This window comes from Carlito syrichta, unplaced genomic scaffold, assembly GCF_000164805.1.
Source record: "Carlito syrichta isolate Samal-C Ts95f unplaced genomic scaffold, Tarsius_syrichta-2.0.1 Scaffold301935, whole genome shotgun sequence".
NCBI lineage: Eukaryota > Metazoa > Chordata > Mammalia > Primates > Tarsiidae > Carlito > Carlito syrichta.
This window is the reverse complement of record NW_007246031.1, coordinates 204,443-228,131: the sequence shown is the minus strand read 5'-3', so window position 1 is coordinate 228,131 and position 23,689 is coordinate 204,443. Positions and strand designations below refer to the sequence as shown.

Below are 23,689 nucleotides of genomic sequence, written 5' to 3'. Positions count from 1 at the left end.
CATTAGTAGATCATCTCTAAAGTCCTGTCTGGCTGTGGCATTCTTCAGGTCTCCCCTCTTTCTTATTACATACATGTTTAAGATGCCTCAAAGAAAATAGGATTCTCACCCATGGTACTTATCAAAAATATTCGCTTTGGAGTGTTTTGAAATTTTGACTCTTTCTTTCTCTCAGTTTATATATACACACAAGTGAGTGTTATTTTCCCTCAGAAATGAAGGGAGATAAGCTTGGTAGCTTCCTCCAGGCCCAAAGAAGCAGTGGAACCCAATAAAGGATAACAATTTCCACTATTCTGCAAACTGCCTGTACTTAATACTAGTTCTTCTGTTGTGGAGCACAGTTATAGTACAGTGGAATGTTCCTGCTTGTGAAGAAGTGAACACTTAAAATGTTTAGTTTCTAGTTTCTTACCCATAATTACTTAACAACTGAAATACCATATCCCTGGTCTGACTGACCTTTAACATGCTTTTTAATCTAGTATCCCAGGAGTTTGCAGAGAGAGACTCAGTTCCTTTTGCAATTGACCTTTACTTGGGTGGATTGTTAAACATTGACAGACATTTTCATGTGTTCTCCATCTTGGCGGCCTGGAATTGGGTTGAAGCATGTTTCATGACCCATTTACCATTTGCCCAGAAAGCTGGTGGAACTGGTTTTCCTGATCTCAGAGACCATCTCATATGGTCATTTAAAAATCTTGTAATAATGAGCAATGCTTATAGGAACTGCCTCTCACCGTCTGGTGTTTGCTGTCTCATGATTCCCACGTAGGTGATGCTCCAGCGCTGCTGCCCCTCATCAAGCTGATGACAAGGGCAGAGAGAGAATAAACTGGGTGGAGTGAGAATAGACCAGTCCAGAGAAGAAATATGCTGGGAATGCCACTGTTGGAACAAGTGACCTGTTTGGCCAGGAATACAGCGTCCTTCTGAGAGCCTTTTCTCAACAGCATCCCACGGACCACGACATCCTCATGGGAAAGGGCACTTAGGATCTTGCTCTCAGTCACCCAACACTTTTGCTGGGTCAAAATAAGACTTATATTGCAGAACAGAACAAGATATACTTTCATTTCATTTTTGCATCTGTTAATCTTCCTGTCTGCAGTCTTAGTCACTTAACCCTGAGAGTTTTAAGCCACATTTATTGCTATTATTTTTGCATTCATTTTTCAAAATGATTGACTTAAGCTTCCTGACCGAGGAGGAACAAGAGGCCATCATGAAGGTTCTGCAGCGGGATGCAGCCCTGAAGAGGGCCGAAGAGGAGAGAGTCAGGTAAGAGGCCAGAGAAATCCTTGGGCATGAGGGGAGGAAGAGGCAGACTGTAAGAAAATGGGACACTGAAGAAAATGATGATGTTGTTTTCAACCATAAGTGGTAGTTCTGACTTGGAGCCTAAATTTATGGGTTCTAATTTTTGATTTACTTCCTGAACAGAACTTTTTCCTTCTTGGTACCTTTTCCTCCTTAGTGTATTATTCCATTGGACTCCTGCCAGAAATAGGATTTTGATTAAAAGCCTAGTACATCCCTTTAACTTATTAAACACTGAGTTCAAAATGAAATATACCAGCCTGGGCAACCTAGCATGACCCTGTCTCTCAAAAAAAAAAATTTAGTTCAATTTGTCCAGTCATATTTCTACATGGCTGTCCATACTTTGTTGAACCTAAACATAAAAATGAACAATTTCTCCTGTATCTTTGGGTCTTGTGTACATGGAAGCCTTCAGAACAAGTAAGTAAATCTGTTTGACATTTATCCTTAAAAAAATATACAAACACATACATTTACAATCATGTGTGTGTATTTATGTCCACTTTTAAAAATTGAATCCACTTTTTAAAACTGAATCATGAGCCAAATTAGAATTTTTTTAATTTCTAAAACTTAAAAGAAAGTAAATTGAGAAGTAGCTCACATATCTGCATGCTTTCAGAAATGTTGGAATTGGTTTTAATAGCAAAATTAAAAGTACTATCTGAGCCAATTTTTCATTTGACTTGAGTCCCATAAAGAGGAGTAGTAACTTTTGACACACTATCTTTGTTGGGTGGAGCTCAAATGTTCCATGTCAACATTCCTACCACTTTCACTCTCCTATGTGGTAGAAAGAGCACTAAATCAAGATACTGAAGAACTGAGTTTAGTCTAGGCCTGCCATTTACTGCTCATGTAATCTCAGACTTGCAAGGCAGTGAAAGACTTCCTGAATATGAGTTAGTAGTGTTCATTTTGTGAGTCCCATCACAGGAGTTAATCAAAAGAAGTATAAGCCATGTTCTTATTTTCAGGACACAAGACCATGAATGATGGGTTTGTTTGCACCATTTCCCATATTTTTGCCCTAATTGAACATAGATGCTTTATTTAAAAGATGTTAAAATTTACATCAAACACTATGGAATGTCTAATTATGGCTACTACTACTACTAAATAACTTTTTTTTTTTTTTGAGTTGGAGTCTCACTCTGTCACCCAGGCTAGAGTACAGTGGCACGCTCCCGGCCACTGCAGCCTTGACTTACTGGGCTCAGGTGATCCTTCTGCCTCAGCCTTCCAAGAAACTGGAACTACAGGCACATACTACCACTCCCAGCTAATTCTTTAATTTACTGTAGAGACGAGGTCTCACCAAGTTGCCCATGCTGGTCTTGAACTCCTGAACTCAGGCAATCCTCCAGCCTCTGCCTCCCAAAGTGCTGGGATAACAGGCTTGAGCCACCATGCCCAGCCAAATAATAACTTCTATATAGACAGCATTATACACATTGCAAAGGGCTTAGCATGCACATTATTTCTTATGAACTCACACACTGTTGTACACCTAGGGGGCCGAGTGGGATATAAGTTCCCTATTTGATGTATGAGGAAACTGACTTTGAGACAAGTCAGGTGACTTGCCCAAGATCCCACAAGTGGTAGTGAGAATCAAATCCTGGTCATCAGGTTCTCATTTACAAACACCACCTCCTTTCCCTAAGAAAATAATAGCAGATAGGCCATTCTGGGCCTGGCAGTGGAGAAGGGGTTGTCATGCTGTGAGGTAGAACACTAAGCTATGTTAATAACAAGTGGTGTCTGTAGGTGGGCGGAGATCAAGCTCTTCCCCACAGGTCACTTGCAGTGCACCTGAGTGAGGCTCAGCTCCCCACTCTCAGGAAGTGGAATGCGTACCTTGAGCAGTTTTCACAGGAGGGGTGAGTGGTTGACGCTAACCCAGCCATCAGAGCTTCTTGGTAGCATTAATCCTTTACCAATTCACAGTTCATAAAGCCCTTTTATGAATGTTATTCTTATGCTTGTCAGAGCAACCCTGAGATTTTTCAAGGCAGAGACTGTTCCACCCATTTAGGAATAAGGGGAGGAGCAGCATAGAGAAAAAATTAATTCTTTCAACACAATGGGAACTGGAAATTCCTTCATGCTCTCACAAGACAAGATGGGGGCACTTGGAAAGAAAGCAGTGGAATTGGGCTGCACAGAGTCCCTCTTTCTATCTCAGTATGTGCAGTACATGGGCCTGTGCATATTGGAGCGGTATGAGTACCTTTGATTCCTTCTTGTCCAGAAGGTGTTATGATCTGAGGTTCTTCCCCTTTAGGTATTCAGGTTACAAGCAGAGAGCCTCCCTGCCTCTCTTCTCTATTTTCTTGGCTCCTGGGATTCCAGGTTCCCAGGTCCCTGAGTTCTTCCCTGTAGATTTGTGATTCATTCTGAATAGAATGAAAGTGTTTCTTGGACTCTCGTATTGGTCGATGAAAATATCCTCAGAAATGCAGAGTTCTGCCTGAAACTGGGCCTTGTGAGGGATGTGAATATGTACCCTCAGGCACCAGCCAGTCTACAGCTGCAGCAAAAATGCTGGGAGTCCCTTCTTGGTGTAGGTTTTGCAGACTCTCCCCTCCTGTCTGGTGTTTCTGAGGGTGTCCCAGCAGCTGCCACTGGTGTAGCCCTTGTTTTTTGCTTTTGTGAATATATGATGGGAAGAAGGTTTAGGGTGGTAAAAAATCTGGTGTGAGTCAAGCCCCATCTACCACTACTTTTCTGGGGGACTTTCTAACTAGGCTTCATGCACCTCATGTGGGTTATTTCAGGACCACTGGGGTAGAGAGAAGTGACTGTATACATAGATAGGCATAAGACCCATGGCTTGTGGACCCTGAAAAAGGCACAACTCGTGGTCTGCTCCATACAAGAAAAGTCTTGCTCTGACCTCTTCTTTGCTTTAGGCTCAAGGGACTTTCAAGAGTGGCTCTGAGGTTGTTCTGTTCTTGGGATGGTGAAATCAGAACTGGATCTCTGGTCTCTGAAAATGCCACTCCATGGGCTTTTGCTTGTCAGTCTCTTCACCGTCCCTCAGCTGTCTGTCTTTGCCTCTTCCACAGAAGTTATAGCCTAACACTTCTGGAAAGAGGTTTTTTTGTTTCTTTGTTTTTAGGTTTCCTAGTAGTTATTTTAAAGATAAAAAAGCAAAGTCCAGAGAGGGGAAATGACTTGCCCAGAGTCACACAGCTAGTCAGTAATAAGAAAAGCTCTTCATCCAGCTCTTTTTCCTCTGTCTCATGCCACCTGTTGCTATTACTCTTTCAGAAGAAAATAGTAAAGGTTTGATTATGACACAGGGAAAGATCTCTGCTTAATGGACCTTGAGTCAAAACTGACATGAATTTGAATCCCATCACCACCACTAATAAACGATGGTTCATGAGGCAAGCTATTTGACCTCTCTGAACCTCAAATCAGAGACTGGGAATGGCCATAAAATCAAACTCAAAAGATTAAAGTCAGGGTTAAGTAAAATAATTTTTAGAAAGGGAGAGATAGGGAGAGATTTACTAACAGATATAAAATTATTCTAATTTGATCACTATATGGATCAAAACAGCACTATAAATACCCCTGTGAATATGAGGGAGTACTCCCCAAAACTGAAATTTATGCATAGTAAATTGAGTATTTATTCTTACCTGTTTAAGTTACCTTCGAAGTACTCTCTGTTTGATACAATACATGTATTGAGACACTTTTTCACTACTCAGAACAGTTTTTTAATGCCTTTTTAGTGCTTCTGTTTTTTGTTTCACTTCTTCTGCATTGGCAAAAGTTTCCCTTTGAAGACTTTTTTTCATCCAGGAAAGTGAACCAAAAAAGTTGCTTGGAGTGAGATAGGGTGAATAGGGAGGGTCAGGGTACCATGCTGGTTTTGGTCAAAAACTGCTGAACAGTCAGCATGGTGTGGGCAGGTATGCTTATAAATCAACCATCATAAAATGGGCAAACATGTTGAAAGAATCTCCAAAAAAAATTCACTGAAGCTGAATGCAGCCTTTCACAATGCTAACTGGTATGTGTATGCTGATGGATTCCTAGGACACTTACCTAGCAGGGGAATTCTGTACTACAAGGGGCCTGCCCTCCAAAAGATAATTCCAGTTTTTGGGGTCCCCCTTGTATGTATAATTATTATTTGTCCATAAAAAATTCATATTTTTAAATCTTTCTGGCACATAATATGTGATTAATACATTTTAATTCCTTTATTTACCACTCTACCTAAACCTCTAAAAGACTCTAGTTAATAGTCTTATTCTTTAGAAGGAAATTGTGTCTCAATTACTTAATGCAGTGAAACTTAATTGAGCACCTATTAAAACCAAGGAACTGCTCTGGCCCCAATGCTCAAGGAATTTACTATCTAATGTCTTTTATTCACTTAATGGATTATCAGTTACAAAATTAAAATATCAATTTTGTTTCTCTAACATGATTTTATAATGTTCCAGTCCTTCTCCTAGTTGATGTGTAGCTTAGAAACACATTATATAATTATAATATTAGTCCAAGCAAAACATGGTTAGAGAGACAAACACCATTAAAATTCAGGTTACAAATTACACTATTAAAATTCTTTCAAATGGTAATTTTTATAGACTTCGGAGTATAATTCTCCCATAGCCATGAGGACAGCAAATAGATTATTTCCACTGTTGCCCACAAAACCAGACACTACTCTAGAATCCTTTGCAATATGACTGTATGAGATTTAGCATTCAAATCGAAATCTGTTTGCCATTCCCAATATATCCAGTGCTTTGAATTGTTCACATCATCTTATTCAAGATACTTTGGAGATGATTTAGTTTATATAGTACCTCCCATCCTGATTTCATGAATGGGAAAAATGAGTGTCATGCAGGAGACAAGTCCACTTCCTAAGTCACTCAACCTGTTAATGGTAGAATGTGGACTTGAGTCCAAGAGACTATCCACTGTTTTGTATCTGGGTATAGTTGAGAAGTTAACACTCTTAGGTCACTGTTGCCACCACAGCTGTCTTGTATGCAGCCTCTCTACCTACAGTCCCAAGTGCTGGGACCATTATTACCATGTATCTCTACTCAGCTTGCTTCCCTAACTCCAGGTGAAAACATTTCAGAGACAAGCAGTGAAGCAGATATAAGGATGGATTCTTTTATCTTTCCCACCCATGCCCTCTTTCTTCTTGTCTCTCTCCCTCCTCCCCTGCCCCCACCTTAAGGAGACACCACCATATATACATACAAGTATACAATTTCAGTCTTTTATGGTTTGAAAATGACACGATCAGGAGGTGGTGTTTTCTGTGCTTTGTGTCACACTGCCAGCAGGAAATTGCTGCACATCTCTGTCTGTACACCACCACTAGCACCACGTCCTCCACCCCATATACACACAACCACATCTATGGTGATGGGTGTTTTTGCAGCAGATACCATCTCAACCACCACCACATCTTATGATTCTCAGCTGCCTCCTTAAGACCTAGTTTTTTGTTTTTTTTTTAAAAATGAAAGCAGTTGTCATTGAATAACTGGTTTCCAGGACCTCTCATGGTGTTTTTGTCAAAGGGGAAAGGAACCAACATATGTCAAGAAACTGTAACATACATGGCACTTTACATTTTCCTGTTTCATTCTCAGAGTAGTGTAGCTGAACTCACTAAATCAGGGAGATAGAACTGAAGTGGGTAAGTGCCCTGCAGGATTGGAGCCTTGCTGACTCAACTTCAAAGCCTGTGTGCTTTCCACATGGTACTGCCTCTCAGCAGATTGTGGGGAATCTATAATGAACCTATGATACAAGCCCACGATACTCAACCTGTCTCCAGTATCTGTGTGTTTCTTTTTGCTTTTCACTGTAAAGAACATTAGCAGTTTGTTTTGTTTTTACATGTGCTGGTTTTCAGATTCTCCATCAAAGGTTGAGTTCTTGGTAGAAAGAATGAAGTGTGATAGCCATCTAAGAAACTGAAATCATGCTTTGCTCTCTGAAGCAGGATGGGGTAGTGGAAAGAGTGTTGCTGAGAGTCAGTTTGACTTCCGGTTTCAGCTCTGTGTGACCTTGGGCAAGTCTCTTAACTTCTCTGGGCCTCAATCGTTTTGTATATAAAGGGAGGCCATTTATAACTATTTAAGTTCCCTTCCAGCTCTCACATTCAAAACAAATATCAAAGAGTACCTCCAAATCACACAATCTAAACATCTTGCCCAGAATATACTGGGGAATTAAAAAAAAAAAAAAGAAAGACTGGAGAATGGACCAATCAACCTCTCTGGCCACCCTGTTGATTCTTTCTATCCACAGTTGACTAGATAATGTCAACCAGGTCCTGCCTATGATGTTAGACCTTTGCCTAAACATATTGAGCAGTTGGAAGTAGGGTGTGTATGTGTGTTACAAGGAGAAGAGGGATAGGCTGAGGGGGTAGTGTTAAAGCCAGCCCAGAGGACATCTCTGCTCTTCTGGCTTTCCTCCTCTCTCTGTACCGGAAGGAGTTGACACTGGCAGTTAGGGCTGTAGACTTAATTTTTTATACCCAGCTCTGAGCTATGCCTGTTACGTGATAAGGAATTAATGAATGAGTGAACAAATAGCCAGACAGGGTTTAGATATGGCCTTTAACATACAGAGGAGGCAAAATGGTCATCTTTTGCAATGGACTAAACTATTTGTACATCATAGTGAAATTATAAGGATTAAATGATAGGATGCGTGTTAAGTGTCTGGCATGTGGTTCAGGACAAAGCAGATACTGTGTGTTAGCAGAAGGAATGTGAGAGTGAATGGGACAATGTCTTGGAAGGCTGGCAGAACAGCATTCGCTCTGGGTTGAGTGCTTTTCTTCTCTCCTGACTCTTGCTCACCAGCCCACCAGTGTTATTCTCAATACTCAGCTCTCTACTAAACACAATGCATGTGTGTAGAGAGGATGGAAAAGGATAAAAGTGTCAGTCCCAAGAAGTTTACCCCTTTCTCACTTCAGTTCAGTCATACAACAATTAGAGAATCAATTGCTCATTGGATGGTGTGATTAGAGTTCAGGAAAAATGAGAGAGGAACATGGGCTGGTAGAAGAGAAGATTTTTATGGCACCACTGGATAGTGGGATTTAAGTGACCTACATCTTTTTAAAACTTGGACTTTGGTATAATATCTTTGGATTTATCTACAAAATATTACAAGTGACTAGGATAGTAAAAGAAATTGATTATTAAACCTAGCAGTAATAGTCATGCTAGGAAATATGTAAGTGGCACGTATTAAATTTGAAAAAATTTCCTGTTCTTTTGCTACTTTAAAATGAATGACTCAAAATAAATAAATAAACAAACAAGCATTTACCAGGAGGAACAAAAATAAAATAACATGAAAAGTGAATGACTTAGTGGCTACCAGGCTTTGCAGGGGTCATTGTTTCAGTGAGTCTGACACACAGTCCTTGCTCTTTGTAACTTGATCAAGGGCTTGCAAACAGTCTTCCAGGCAGGAGCAGATCAAGAGTTGTGCAAGAATCTCTACAAAGTGCCTTTAAGTTTAAAAAAAAAAAAAAACCTCATGAAGAGAAATTGGGAGTTTTTATGCTATGAGGGTTTGTAGTTCCCTTCAGCAAGAATGCTGACTGATACCATATTTCATGACTTTTTTTCCTACTCTGATGAGAGATGTCCTGCCTCATCAGAAGATACTGCCACTGTGGTGGGATATGGTGCAGTTAACCTCAGCAGTGACAGGATCTTCTTTATCTCTCACCTGACTCAGAATGGGGTGGCTGCTAGGTATTTATTTGTTCATTGATTCACTCAACAAACTGTTATTAGGTATCAGTTTTGTGCCAGGCTCAGTGTTAGGTGCTGGCCTTACAAAGGTCATTAAGCCACAGTCCTCGCCTTCAAGGAGTCTGCAAAGTCCACAGATTAGTGGGTGAAACAGATGTGCAAACAGATCATTGGGACACTGTGTAGTAAGGGCTGAAGAGGAGGTGCTGTGGAAACATGGAAAGGGCAAACTAACCGTGCCCTCTTGAGTCAGGGAAGGCTTCACTGGCAAGGCGGTGCCCCAGCTGAATCTGAAGGATGAGGAGCAGCTTGCTGGACAGAAGTGAGGGAAAGACACCCTGAGAGACTTCACATTTATTGACCTTTTACCAAGATCCAGTCACTGTTTTAAGTACTTTCAGGTAAACATCTCAATCGTCCCAGAAGTCCTGTAGGTTAGGTCTTATTTTACCTTTCCTTTATAAACAACGAGACTAAAGACTGGAGGAGTTCAATGACCTTCCCAAGGTCACATCTAGGAAGGGTCAGAACTGAGATTTGGACGTAATTTTTGGGAGCCTCCAGAGGTCAAGGTCTTTCTGCCATACCTTCCTGCCTCCAATGTCTATGGAAGACATGAAGGAATTTGAAGAACAGTAAGAAGTTGAATGTACTGGCAAGTGGGCTATAGGAGTAAGTGCTGGAAAATGAAACTGAGAAGGTCATCTGAAACCAGGTGACCAGGGGCCTCATTTGATATTCCTCCACTCTGCAGGCACGGAGTAAATTCCCATGATTTTCTGGACACTAAACAAAGATGTATTGAGTATAGGCCCTGTCCCCAAGAACTCACAGTCTGACCAGAGAGAGGTGGAAGGACTTTTCTCTTCTGGAATTGAACTCAGACTTGGTCTTTTTGGGAGGAGAAAGCAAAAGCTCCACCAATAGCCCAGCAGGGATTGTTGGCTCTGCTGAAAGCCTCAGGCAGTGAGAAACATTTTTAATAATAACCACAATCGCTTTGCTGACTCAGAACCACAGAGTGATGATGCTGACCCTGTCAGGATTTAGAGACAGGCTGTCATGACAATGTGTGGCCAAACATTGTGATTGGACTTGTTTGGGATAGGGTTACTTCTTCCTAGGTAACTGCAAAAGAGGGGAGGAAGTTCCAGCACAGAGTTTACTCTGGGTGAAAGGATACTCTCCAGAGAGAGGAGACATCCCTGCTAGACCTAGGGTAACTGTCCCTCCTCTTTTCCCCACTCCTGGGTATGTCTGTGTGCAGTCCTGATACACAACCCTGCTACCACCTTGGCCCACTCACATCCTCTGCCTAAATACTTAGATGTGCTACTTTAGGAAGCGTGCATATTACCTCGAATGGTAATCAAAACCCTCTGGATTTGAGTAGCGTGTTATTTTTCAGGAGTTCAAAGTTTCCTTAAGGCTTTGATTCCACTTTAAGTACATCTCTATGGAAAAGAAAAGATAGGTTTTGTGATTTTCATTTGATTGAGATGGATAGAGATGCAGAGGTTAAGACCTGTCAATTAGAACAATGTTTTCCAGCCAGGGAAAATTTAGGGAGGTTTTAGGAGTACTGTACTATATTTGGTTTGTTCTTTGGGTTTTAGCTTTTTCAGTGAGAATGAATAGAATCCTTAAAAGCAATAGCTACACAAGTGGAACCTCCCTGCATACCACCCCCTTAAAATTTGGTCTTCCTGGATTTTAGCCTGCCTTTTCTATGTTTGTTTCCCTAATAATAAGCACTGAGGACATCGTGCCCCCTCCCCTACAGTCTTCAGGAAAGTCTCTGATAAACTCATACTTTCAAAATGGAAAGGACTGAAGAGCTGACATCTACCCCGCCAGCTATTCATTGAGTGTTTATTAGGGTTCAGTTATGTACAGAGGGCATGCATTAGCTTGCTTAATCCTTATAGCAATGTCAGTGAAGTGGTTACTATTATTAGCCCTTTTTACAGATAAGGAAAACAAGGATGGGGGAAACTTACTATATTATTTCTCCCTGGGGTATTTGCATTTGAACTGTAGACACAGAAGATTGCAACTAAAAAGTTAATCTGCTCTTGAGAAATTTCAGGCATCATCTGGGGATCATGGATTAAACTTTGAATTTTAAAAATGTTGGACTTGGCCTCTCTGACTTTTTAGGGAGGGCGCATTTGTTAGTCATCTAGGAGGTTTGTGGGATCATCTACAATACTGAAAGCTTCATTGTGGTTGTATGTTTACAAATTTCTTTATGCAATGTCACAATAAACTCATTTATTTACTGTGGGTTCTCTAAGCAAAGTTAAGCTCTTTTACTTTTGTAGACATTTGCCTGAAAAAATTAAGGATGACCAGCAACTGAAGAATATGAGTGGCCAGTGGTTTTATGAAGCCAAGGCAAAAAGGCACAGAGACAAAATTCATGGTGCAGATATCATCAGAGCATCTATGAGGAAGAAGAGGCTTCAGGCAGCAGGTGAGTTGATTTGGCTATTGTTATTTATTTTTTTTGAGTTGGAGTCTCACTCTGTCATCCAGACTGGAGTGCAGTGGCCGTTCCCGGCCACCACAACTTCGACCTGCTGGGCTCCGGCTATGCTTCCACCTCAGCCTTCCGAGTAGCCGGAACTACAGGAGCGCGCTACCACGCCCGGCTAATTTTTTTGATTTATTGTAGAGATGAGGTCTCGCCAAGTTGCCCAGGCAGGTCTCAAACCCGCGGGCTCAGGCAATCCACTCACCTCAGCCTTCCAAAGGCGCGGGATTACAGGCTGAGCCACCGAGCCCGGCTGGCTATTATTCTTACAGTCAGTATTTATTTGGGAAGGATGAGCTGGGATGAGGGGAAGGCTGTCAGAATCATTACTGAAGTCGGTTGAGGGAAATCATTTGGAGACACGTTTCTCATAATGTGTGGCCCTCTTGCTTAAAACTCTCTTGCCCTGTATTTGGATGAATGAGGGCAGAGCCAAGTGACTCAGTGTGGTATCGAGGAACACAGGAAGCCCATTAGGTGCCCTGGCCAGTTGTGGTAGCATAGATAATTGGGGTTTATAAGTAATCTACCACCACCTCTTCTTTGGCTCTTAACTCTCAAGATTCAGAATCTTCTGAGTAATGTGAATGGTTTAGATAAAAAGAGATCAATCTCTCTATTCATTGATCTTGACATCTGAGAGTACTTCTTTAATCTAAGTATATTATTTAAGGAATTGTAAAGGCAATATTTTGAGGGCTTGTTTAGAATTTTGTAAGGTTCATTAAATACCTACTGGGTGCCTTCTAATTAACTCTGGATCAATCAGTATAAACCTCTGTTAGGTGTAGCTTGTATTCAATAAGGAAATAGCTATTACCTTTTGAGGATCTAATATATAATATAGGCATTTAATCTCTATGCTTTCTAATTATTGCAGCAATCTTTCAGGGCAGGCATTATTTTCCCCATTCTCTGTGGGGTAGAGAGCTTCTCTAAAGCTCAGAGAAGTTAAGTTACTTGCCTAAGATCATATTGTTGGCAAATGGCAGAGCTGGTATTACAAAGTCTTTCTGACTCAATGCCACACTCCTTATAGACAAGAGCTGACTGCTTAGAATGTATGATGCATTGCTTGCAACCCTCTTTCCAAAATCACTCAGACCTTCAGGAATTTTAAAGGGTACTGATTGGTACTGTAGAAGATACTAGACTTATGTGTAAAGGGACCTGAGGCAGATACTACCCTGGAATGTATTTGGTAATTGGAAGCCCCAATATTGCTTCATCTTCTTAACACTGAGGAAGGTATTCTTGGAACTTACTGGCTATGTGGCCTTAGGCAAGTTTCTTGAACTCTTTGATACTCAATTTCCAAATCTGTACGTCAATAATAGCTCCCACCTCAAAGGATAATGCATGCAAAGAACTCAGCAAAACACCTTGTAGTTATCATTCAGTTGATGCTAATTTTCAGAGAGGTTCAGGTAAAGAAAGAGTCCTGGGTGTTTAGAGGCAGAAGGAGCACAGAGGTTTTATGGGGGCTTGACGTCTGAGCTGGGATTGAGGAGTATTTAGAATTTGGTTGTGCGGAGACTAGGGTGAGGAGGAGGAGGCAGTGAAGAGGGATATTCTACACCAGAATCATTTGCTCCCCTTTGCAACTTAGAGGCAAGCATCATGTTGGACACATTATAAATGTTCAGTAAATATTTGGTAATATTCAGTAAATATTCTGTTCCACTGAGGACTTTCTGCCCTGAGCATCCCCTGACCATGCACATTTGGTCCTGACCCCAATTCAGGTCAGATTCATTTAGAGGTAGTCAAAATTTTGCTTTAGTTGTCTCTGGAGTTACCTGCACATTTAAGGATATGCCCATGCTCCCAAGAGACTCTGCTTGGGGAATGTCATGGTAATCTGACGATCAGCATGTGACCTTTCTCACAGATGTAATTCTGATCCTGAGTACTTAAGATTCAGTGATTGCCTTGGCACTGGGAAGGCCTGAGGTTCAGGTTCAAATCTTCAGTAATAAGAGCTGATAATAGAATTGTGGGTCATGGAGGTGAGAGATAACCTTCCTGTCTTTATCTGTTTCCTGTTTCAGCTGAACAGAGTAAGGAAAGAGCAGACGGGGCAAAGGAAAGCTGGGTGAATAATGTCAACAAAGATGCTTTCCTTCCCCCAGAGCTAGCTGGTGTTGTAGAAGAGCCAGAAGAAGATGCAGCCCTAGCAATACCAAGGTAAGACAGAGCTTGTGGGTAGAGCTGCTTGGTGTGGTGTATGAGCAAAATGGCAGGCGTGAGTACGAATGCTGGACTGTATTATGGGCATAGGGAAGGAAATAGTGTATGAGAGAATTCTGGGCCTTGATGGGAACAAAGCCTGAGCAGTACTCTTTCTCAGCTTCCAGAATTTCTGACAAGTCTGAATCTTAAATACAATTAAAATGTTACATGGTGATTTTTTTCTAGCACCAGCGATAGCTGTTTTTATTTGTACTAAGGATTTCTCCCTAGAGTAGAATGAAGGAGTATTCCAAAACGAATACAGGGGAATAGTCATTTCAGGGAAATAATTAATTATGATCAGATTGTAACATCCTGGTACAATGGAAGAAGCTCAAGCAGAGGAACCAGATAGTCATAGATTTAAATCCTGGATTTGTCATTTATTAGCCATTTGACTGTGGGAAAGTCATTTAACCTTTCTGAGTCTGTGTTCTTAACTATAGCTAGGAATGATTACACCTGTGTGTGTATACAGATATATACATATATACATATATATATCCCCCCAAAAGGTTATGGTAAAAATTAGATACTCGATAAATGCCTCAATGTAGATTGTCCTCAATATTTCTGTATTTTGTGTGTGTGTGTGTTTATCACACATGTTATCCTCTGACCAATCAAAATGTGCATTTGTACATCTTTCCTAAGAAGCAGCGGGTTGTGGGGCCCAATTACCGTAAACCTTTTGAGCCATAATGATTTGCTTTGAGGTATTTAAGGATGTTCCCATTGGTGTCTGTCCCTTGAGGGTATAGTTGTTACCCTTGGGGGGGAGGCTGCATTTTATCTCTACCTCCTCAATGAAGACAGTTCAATTCACTCTCCAACTGGGATGATGTGGATGAATGCTAGTGGGACAGTGACTTAGTCAGGTTGAGGCAATTGGGGACCAGGGATATTTCCAACATAGTTTATAGGTGAGGGAAAGGGTGTATAATATAAATACCCATAGGCATTTCAAAGTCAAATACGAGGCTGGGTGTGATGGCTCCCCCCTATAATCCCTTCACTTGGGAAACCAAGGTGGGAGGATTGCTTGAATCTAGGAGTTCGAGACCAGCCTGGATGACATGGTGAGAGTTCGTCTCTACAAAAAATAAGAAAATTAGCTGGGCATGGTGGTGTGTGCCTGTATTTCTAGCTGGGCTGAGGCAGAAGGATCACCTGATCCCAAGAGGTTGAGGCTGTGGTGAGCCACGATCACACCACTGCACTCCAGCCTAGGTGACAGAATGAAATCCCAACTCAAAAAAAAAAAAAAAAAAAGTCAAATATGAGTTAAGTTATGTCACATGGATAATGGAATACTGACTCTATTAGGGTACCTAATAGTTATCCATTTCCCAGTTAGGGAGAAGATCATTTTGTTTCCCATGAATGGGAAACCTCACTGTTTATTCTCTGAGGCTGTTTGTAATCTGTAGAGGCCATGCTGGCTAGAGGTAAAAACATCTAAATAGTAGTCATTAACTGATACTGTGACCTTGCAGTAGTATTGACTTAATTTCTTGGGCTTTTATTTTCTTACTTTTAAAATGGGAATAAAAATAGTTTGCCAGAAAAATTATTAAGAACTTAATTAGCTAGTGAATGTAGCCCACAGCACATAGTAAGTGCTCAAGAAATAGAAATGGGGGTTCTTTCACACACACAAGACATTTCAGGAAGCCCAGGAAAGGGTTTAAGGGACACCTTACTTTCTTCCCTTAGTGACTCAACACTTATCAGCTGCCTGCAACCCCTTTAATGGAATGATGTCCTTCCTTCCCCAAATAAAGATGAGGCCTAAAATATTAGAAACCCTGGGAGGAAGAACAGTCACTGTTACTCACCACCAAGGAGCTGAGAGCAGCTCTCAGGAGCCAGGTTTGGTTGGGATCGGGGAGCAGAACACTGACCAGCTGAGGGAGGAGGGAACATGTGCCACAGAAGGGGAATGGAGATGGCTTGGGGCCATCAGAGACAAACAGCTCATTGCCCAGTTTTATCTGAACTTCTCTTCCTTCTTCCAGGAACTCATTCCATCTCAAAGGGCCTGAAGGACAGAGGTGCCACTGCCCTTATAGCCCCATACCCATGGGGCTATGGTATTCTCCCACTTTTCCTCAGTTTGAGGCTAATAATATAGATTCATGATTTGCATCTCCAGTGTTTTCGGCACCCCTTGTGTGACTTCAGGCAAGTCTTTCAGGTCTTATCTGCAAATCAGAACAGAATTGCCTCACCAGGATGATGTGATGAAATGAAACGAGGTGTGAGAATCACTTAGAATTTCTCAGGAAGAAAGAAAATCAACCATGTTTGGATGGCATTATGATTAGGTTATTACTACATGGATGAAGTATGGTCAAGAAGGCAAGAATAAAGATGTTAGATATATCCAGCATGCTTTATTAATGAAAGACCCACCCTGTGATACGTGGCAGGGGTAGCAATCATCAAGAACTGTAGAAGGAGCTAATTCTTACTTCCTTCTTTCCATGTCAGACATTATTACTTTCCTCAGTATCAGGTTCCTGCAGTGTTTCTCACTTATTCTTTAACCTTTATGAACTGGGTGTGTTAAGTGTATTTTGGGGCCTATACTTTTAGACTAAGCAAACTTCATTATAATGACTAAATACTTGTCAATATTTTCTTAGCCAGTAGTCAGGAGTTGGTAAGTATGAGGCAACAGACTGGTTACTGCAGTTTTTAAAGGAGTTTTTCTTTTTTTAAAAATTTATTTTATTTTATTAAAAAATTTTTTTATTTTAAAGATGTGGGGTACAATTCAGGGTTAGGTATACAAATGATCATTATCTAGGAACCCTTGTTGATGAGGTGTGCCCTCCCCACCCCTGGCAGTTTCCCTCAACTGCCAATCCCACCCCCCATTTCCCCTGGCAGTTTCCTACTACTGCCAGGCTCTGTGACAAGATCCTTCTTTCTGTTGTGAGCACAGGTCTGTAGGGTCCTACCTCTGAAGAATTAAAACACTGTGGATACCCAGTATGGAATCAAGCACCGGCAGCTACCTGCATTCTTTCTGAACTCACCTTTGTAGCTGTAGCACAAGGAAGCAGAGAAAAGCTTATGAGCAGAGGAGCAGAAAATAAGGTTCCCTCTGGAGTGGCAAAAGGAAAACTCTGAATGCTCACAGTTGTACTTCTGGTTACTGACTTTCATTTGGGTAGTGCTGGCTGGACCAGCACCTTCATAAACTGCATGTAACAAAGGACCAGCTTTGTTTTGTTTTACATTTTTTATTTCTTTTTGGGGGGTGGTGTTAATGTATTTAATTTAATTGTTCTTATAAGCTACTAATTGCTTGTTTGTTTTGGCTGTTCAGAAACCTCTCCTTCCAATTGTACCTCAACATTCTTTTTTTTATTTTAAAGATGTGGGGTACAATTCAAGGTTAGGTACATAAGTAGTCATCGTACTGGTAAAGCTTGGGCCTCCCCTTTTTATTTCTGACTGGGTGTAGTGACTCGAACACTTCGGAAGGGTAAGACAATAGGATTGCCTGAGCCCAGGAGTCTCATGCCAGCCTGGGCAACATAGTGAGACCGCGTTTCCACAAACATTCGAAACATTAGCTGGGCATGGTGGTACATGCCTGAAGTTCCAGTTTCTCAGGAAGCTCAATTGGGAAGACCACCTGAGTCTAGGGGGTTGAAGCTGCCATGAGCCATGATAGTGCAGTGGCACTATCATGGGCAACAGAGTGAGACCCTGACTCAAAAAATAGAATAAATAAGATAAAATGTTTGTTTCTAGTCATCACATATTGAGATATTTAATCAAATAGAATAAAAATGATACTAGAAAAATGAAATACAGAAAACAATAGCATGCAAAATATAAACCACTGATCATGTGGTGGAATGTTTCAACAAATTGCTATAAATAGTTCTTCAACACACATTCTCAGTTTTTGTACTTAACCTCATTGTGAACCACGTATCACCATGAGCACTGGTGATTAGAGAAAGATGGAGGAGAATTTGAGGGCCTTTTCAAATTTGCATAGCTATGAGAAAGGAGCATTCAAGTTGAGGAACTAGAAGGCATGGAGGCAGGAGGGGACTTGGCTGCTGCAGAGGTTTCTAATGTCTGTTAATCAAAAACATTCCTAGAGAATGTCTCTGAAATGAGTTCAGGGAGAATAGGATAAACGCTTTCACTGTGGTATTTCTTTCATTCCATGGCATTAACAGGTTTTCCCCTGGGCACTTACCTATGAAATGGCAAGAAAATGATGAGCTTCCTTGCAAGCAAGACTGTGCATCTTCACCTAACTTTATTTTGGATAAATTAAAACACTATTTTGTAAGTCAGTGTAATAAACCAAAAATGCTAGTCTTTGAGCTACATTATTTGTGCTTTAATGACACTTCTGAGACCAATCTCCTTCTTACCTTCTGTTGAATAGGAACCAATCAGTTAAAACCACATCTTTAACTCTGAAATAGTTGTGTATGTGTGTCACTAATGCCTTTTTTCCTGGAAGGCTTTTGTTTGTATATATCCATCTCCCTTTCCCAGAAGGATTAGCTACTTGCCTCTATTCCCAGTAAAAAGACCAGTGTAAGGTATTTAGCTTACTCCCAAAGGCAGGGTAGAGAGGAGCTGTAGGACAATGCATCTGATATTTTTTCCCTAGGATTGATAGCAAGTTCATTAATGTGAAGATTTCATTTCTTGGGGGCCTGGCCCACAAAATAATTTATGTTGAGCCCTTAAAAGAATCCTTCTTAATCCTATAAGATCTTGGGTTTATTCAACTCTGTTGTGGTAGGAATAGTTTCACTGTGACATCAAAATGCCTCAAGCTTGGATAGGGATATTTGTGTTGGACAAATCTGTAACCTGAACTGTGGTAGTGTAAGAGGATTGTGTATGCCCACAAGTAATATTGTACTTAAAAAAATCTGACTTGAAGGACTTAACATATCATACTTTCTAATTTGCCTCCCTCACTCCATCCATTTCTTTATTTGTTTATTTGCTCAAGTTTCATTGAATGCCAGCACATGCCAGCACAGTGCTGAGTGCTGGGGTTGAGATATAGCATGTGCTGAGTGCTGGGGATGAGATATAGCAAGAACCCCTAAGGAACTCATGGTCTAAAGGGAGAGATCAAAACAACAAGAAACATGTGAAAAATATCACTTATAGAATTTCTTTCTGGTTCTATAAACTGCTAATACTTAAACTAAAAAAAAAAAAATGCCCCAGAAGAAGGTATATATGCTGTTATTCTTAACTATTCTAGAGAAAATAGCTTGTGAAGGTTCAAAAACTTTTAAAATTTACTGCAAGCACATAGGGGCACTTTATGGCTGGATTTGGATGTGGCGGGGGGTGGAGGGGAAGAGCGGGGAGGGACAGGAGGGGTGTCCAGCTGCCTAGGTGGAATGATTTTCAGACTGCTGTAAGGCACTACCTCTTTCCCAAGTGGCCCTTCCAAAGTACCTAACATTATTTATTCTTTTTAGCTAAGACTTCAAAGACTTGTATTATTATAGTTATTATTATTATTTTTTGAGTTGGGTTCTCACTTTGTCACTCAGGCTGAAGAACAGTGGCATGATCGACAGCTCACTGTAGCCTCAACCTCCTGGGCTCAGACGACACTTCCATCTCAGCCAGTTGAGTAGCTGGGACTACAGGTGTGCACCACCACACCCAGCTTTTTTTTTGGTAGAGATGAGGTCTCCCAATGTTGCCCAGGCTGGTCTGGAACTCCTTAGCTCAAGCAATCCTCTAGTCGCAGCCTCCCAAAGTGCTGGGATTACAGGCATGACCCACTGCACCTGTCCTCAAAGGCTTATATGAAAACAAAGACACTTTTAAGGAGGGAACCCAAATGCCAATATCATAATCTAATATTTTAATAGTCTTCTACATGAAGTAGGCTAATTTTGTTTAAGTGCTGCTCCTAATATCACAGGTCCTTTTTGAAGAGTGTCCAACGGAAGAAAGTTACAGAGCTTGGGGTATGGAATTTGGCTTGTTTCACAATTTGAAAATCTCATCATGTGGAATGTACTGAATATCTTTTATATTCAGGACACAGTCTACTACCCTCTGAGAGGAACTCTAAAAAACAAAAGACACAGTATCTGGCTATAAAGAGACTATATTCTCTTAGAAAAAAATAATGCAACTATATATGAAGATCTGACCACATGATAATAATTGGTGCCAGGAGGGGGCAAATTTTTAATCCAAAGTACAATTAAATGTACTGTAATAATTAAGACAGGGGAGATTCACTCCTAGCTGGGCTTATACAGGAGGTGAGATTTGGGTTGGGCTTGAAGATTGTAGGGATGATTTGGGCAGACAGAGCAGAGAACACTTACAGGAAGGGCCTAGAGGGAATCAATTGAGTGGAAAAGAGTCAGATGAGTTTCTGAGACAGTAAGTCGACTGATCACTTTGTTTGGCATAAAGGATCAGTAGAAAGGAGTGGGAAGGCATGTTGAGGCAGACTGTGGATGATCTCTAGTCGGTGCCTTCCTGAGGAGTTTAGACCTCATTTGCAGGCCTTGAGGATCCAAGAAAAGGTTGTGAACAGAGGAGGGACACGATTAAAGTTGTAATTTGGACTAGTCCAGCTTAATGGTGGAATGTTGCAGGGATTAGGAGAGTGAAACTTGGGAGTCAGGAGGCCAGATGAGAGAAATAAAGGAGGTATCATAATAGTAGAGGCGAGAAAGAAGAGCAGATGTGAGAGCCACTGGGAGGGAAGAATCACCCAGACTTGCTTCCAGTTCTCTTGCCACACACCTCTGCTTTAATAATGCAAGAAATCAAAGGTAATATAGCCTAGCCATTACTATGGTTGTCTCTGGAATCAGTCACACCTGGGTTCAAATGCCCAGCTCTTTCACTAACTACATTTGTGACATCAAACAGGTTAATCATGTTACTTACTCTTTTCAAGTTTCCTTTTTTTTCTCACAAGTAAAATAAAAAGAATGATAGATGCTTCACAGAGATTTTGCAAAGATCAATTGAGAATAAGATGGTTGCTGTAATACTGACTGCCCAATAAAAGACAAGCAAGTCAAACACAGTATTTCTTGAGAGTAGCAAAACTCCTAGGAAGCAGTTGTATTTTCAAACAAAGTTTAAGGCATAAGACTCTTATTTTAATTTTTTCCCGGTAATCAGATTATGAACTGTAGCTAACCAAGTGCCCCAATCTTGTTCCATTTTCCCCTTATTCCAACTGCAAAGTAACCCAATGACTACTGTGTTTCTGTAAAGTAACCCAGTGACTACTGTGTGATCTGACTGCTTTGATTCTTCCTTTCTTTTGCTTTCTGAATAGCAGAAATAGACTTTTTTAAATTTAATACCGAAAACTACCTCATTGTAGTTTTACAAACAACACAGATTAAAAATAAAACAAAACAAACCCAGTCTCCCGTCTGCTTCCTCCTCTCCTGGCTCAGTAGGCCTTCATTCATTTAGTCTTTCATCAGACACGTACCAGGCACCATGCAAGGCACTGCAAGGGAAATAAAGATGGTCAAGATACTCTTGAGAGACCTCCCAATTTACTATGAGAGGTAAGATATGTATAAACAGGAGACTGTGTAGCCGACATGAATGACGTAGCTAGGCAGAGTTCAGTAAGGGAGTGACTGTTGTCCTCTCTAGGAAGGAGGAGCAACATGATGTACATATGGGCAGATGAGGGTAGGGACCTGGAGGCACAGGAACTGGAATTCCAGGAAGCAGAGGGAGAAGAATGTAGAGGCACAGTGTATTCTTTGGGCTTGATGAGTAGGAAGGGAAAGGAGGAAGATGGCAGGAGTTGGGTGTTCCATGGAAACCTCCAACTGTCAGCACTTGGCTCAGGTTGTCTGATCATGCGACTGCTTTATTTGCAAAGGGAGATCATAATCTGAAAACTCAGCATCTGCTAGGATGTTGTTCCTCATGTCACCCACTAGTTTTTTTTTTTTTTGAGTTGGAGTCTCACTCTGTAGCCCAGACTGGAGTGCAGTGGCCGCTCCTGGCCACCGTAGCCTCGACCTGCTGGGCTCCGGCGATCCTTCCGCCTCAGCCTTCTGAGTAGCCGGAATTACAGGCATGCGCTACCACGCCTGGCTGATTTTTTGATTTATTGTAGAGATGAGGTCTCGCCAAGTTGGCCAGGTGGGTCTCAAACCCGTGGGCTCAGGCAATCCACTCACCTCAGCCTCCCAAAGCACGGGATTATAGATTACAGGCTGAGCCACCAAACCCGGCTACCCACTAGCTTCTTAAAGTGACACTCAAGAGAAATTACTTTATACTTCTGAGCTAGTGGTCATTTTTATTGTGGCGGCGCTGAATTCTATCAGTGACCAGATTTCATTTTTCACTTTAGTTGCTAGATAACTTGATTCAAGTTTGTGCAAACCTATTGCAAGAATAGAGGACTCCTGTAATATGTCTTTTAAGCCTTAATTCTGGCTTCATTATATGTTCCTAGTCTATTCCCTGTCCTTCTCCTTCCATCCCTTTCACCTTGTGTCTTGCCTCCATGTGTTCGGGCTGTATTTTATATACATCTGCCTCACATGCTGTAATTTCTTAGGAGCAAATGAGAAGTATAAAGAAAGGAAGAATGACTTCCTCAAGAGTTCAGCCTTTTCCTGGGACTAACTCTGTACAAAAATGTCAACTGAAATACAGTGATAAGGAAAGAAAATAAAGCTGCAGGACATCTAGCCTATGGGTTTTAGTGACGATAATCTTGGGCAAGGTTCTGTGGCCTCAGGGTAAATTGTTCCCCTCTCCAGGCCTTGGTTCCTTTGCTTCATGGGAAAAGTGCACCACCACCATCCCCCATAGATATTTTCCAAGCTCTTAACTCAGTGATGTCACTAAGAGAATTGGTGGTGTTTAACAGGGCACAGCAATTTCAGTCAATAGTAACTTCACCTCCTATGCCTGAGACAAGGCCATGGAGCAGGAAGTCTGAGCAGGTTGTCCCAGTCTTCTTCCCTCACTCTTTCTGTTGCCCTTTTTACTCAATAGCCCAGGGAGGGAGGGGTTGTTTGAGGGGAGCCTGCTCAGCTCACTTTTCTCCATTCACTCGGCCTTACTCTCACTGTGGGGTTGTCCTGTCCCCAGAATAGGGAATCATCATTTAGAGAATCCTCCTTATTCCTCTAAGCCAGCTTCTTCTCCTAGCCTGCCTTAATAGCTTTCTGCTTCAGAGGCATGATTTATGCTTCCTTAAAGGGTGAGGTTTTAGTCTCTGAATTGTTTCTTTTGCAGTTCCAGTATGGTAAATCCAGTTTCTACTGCGATTGATATGTCCCAAGAAAACACAAGGAAACCAACTGTGTCTCCAGCTAAGGTAAATTGAGCTCAGAGTTTGGAAATCTCATTTTTGTGAGAAAGGCAATTTTTCTCATTTTATCAAAGCACCACAAAATAAAGGGAATTTTGTAGTACTTTCCGGGAACCAAATACAAGTCATTTTTACAGTTTAGTGTAAGAAGTCACTCTTGTGGTGGAAAAAGTTGATTAATACCATGTTACTGCATTACTAAAGAGCCAGGTTTCTTACCCTAGAGAGTAAAAAGTCTGGAATGACTTCTTGATGCTGCTTTCATACATATGGAATATGACTTGTTAGTTCCTCATCTGTCCATATTCCTACTCATAGCTTCCTGAGTCTCTGTTAATGTTCTCTTTCTGAGAAAGAATTGCCAATTTATGAAACTGTAGACAGTATACATTAATATTCAGTCTTATATTAATTTTTAAAAAGTCTATTTATTGATGCCCTTTTTGTCCTTAGAATTGATGA

General features: G+C 41.2%; 1 protein-coding gene across 6 annotated transcripts in view; it reads left to right on the top strand.

Annotated features, from left to right (window-relative positions):
* Nucleotides 1-822: 822 nt before the first annotated feature.
* Nucleotides 823-23,689, top strand: part of SYTL2 (synaptotagmin like 2) — a 62,424-nt gene continuing 39,557 nt past the window's right edge. For 4 of the 6 annotated variants that reach the window (XM_008055731.2, XM_008055728.2, XM_008055734.2 and 1 more), the window contains exons 1-4: nt 958-1,284; nt 11,432-11,583; nt 13,695-13,830; nt 23,152-23,233. In XM_008055731.2, the coding sequence (XP_008053922.1) occupies nt 1,184-1,284; nt 11,432-11,583; nt 13,695-13,830; nt 23,152-23,233 (471 nt within the window). In that variant the 5' untranslated portion in view covers nt 958-1,183. Of the gene's footprint in view, nt 1,285-11,431; nt 11,584-13,694; nt 13,831-23,151; nt 23,234-23,689 lie in introns of all 6 variants that reach the window. The other 2 variants (XM_008055729.1, XM_021711218.1) reach the window with 2 other exon arrangements.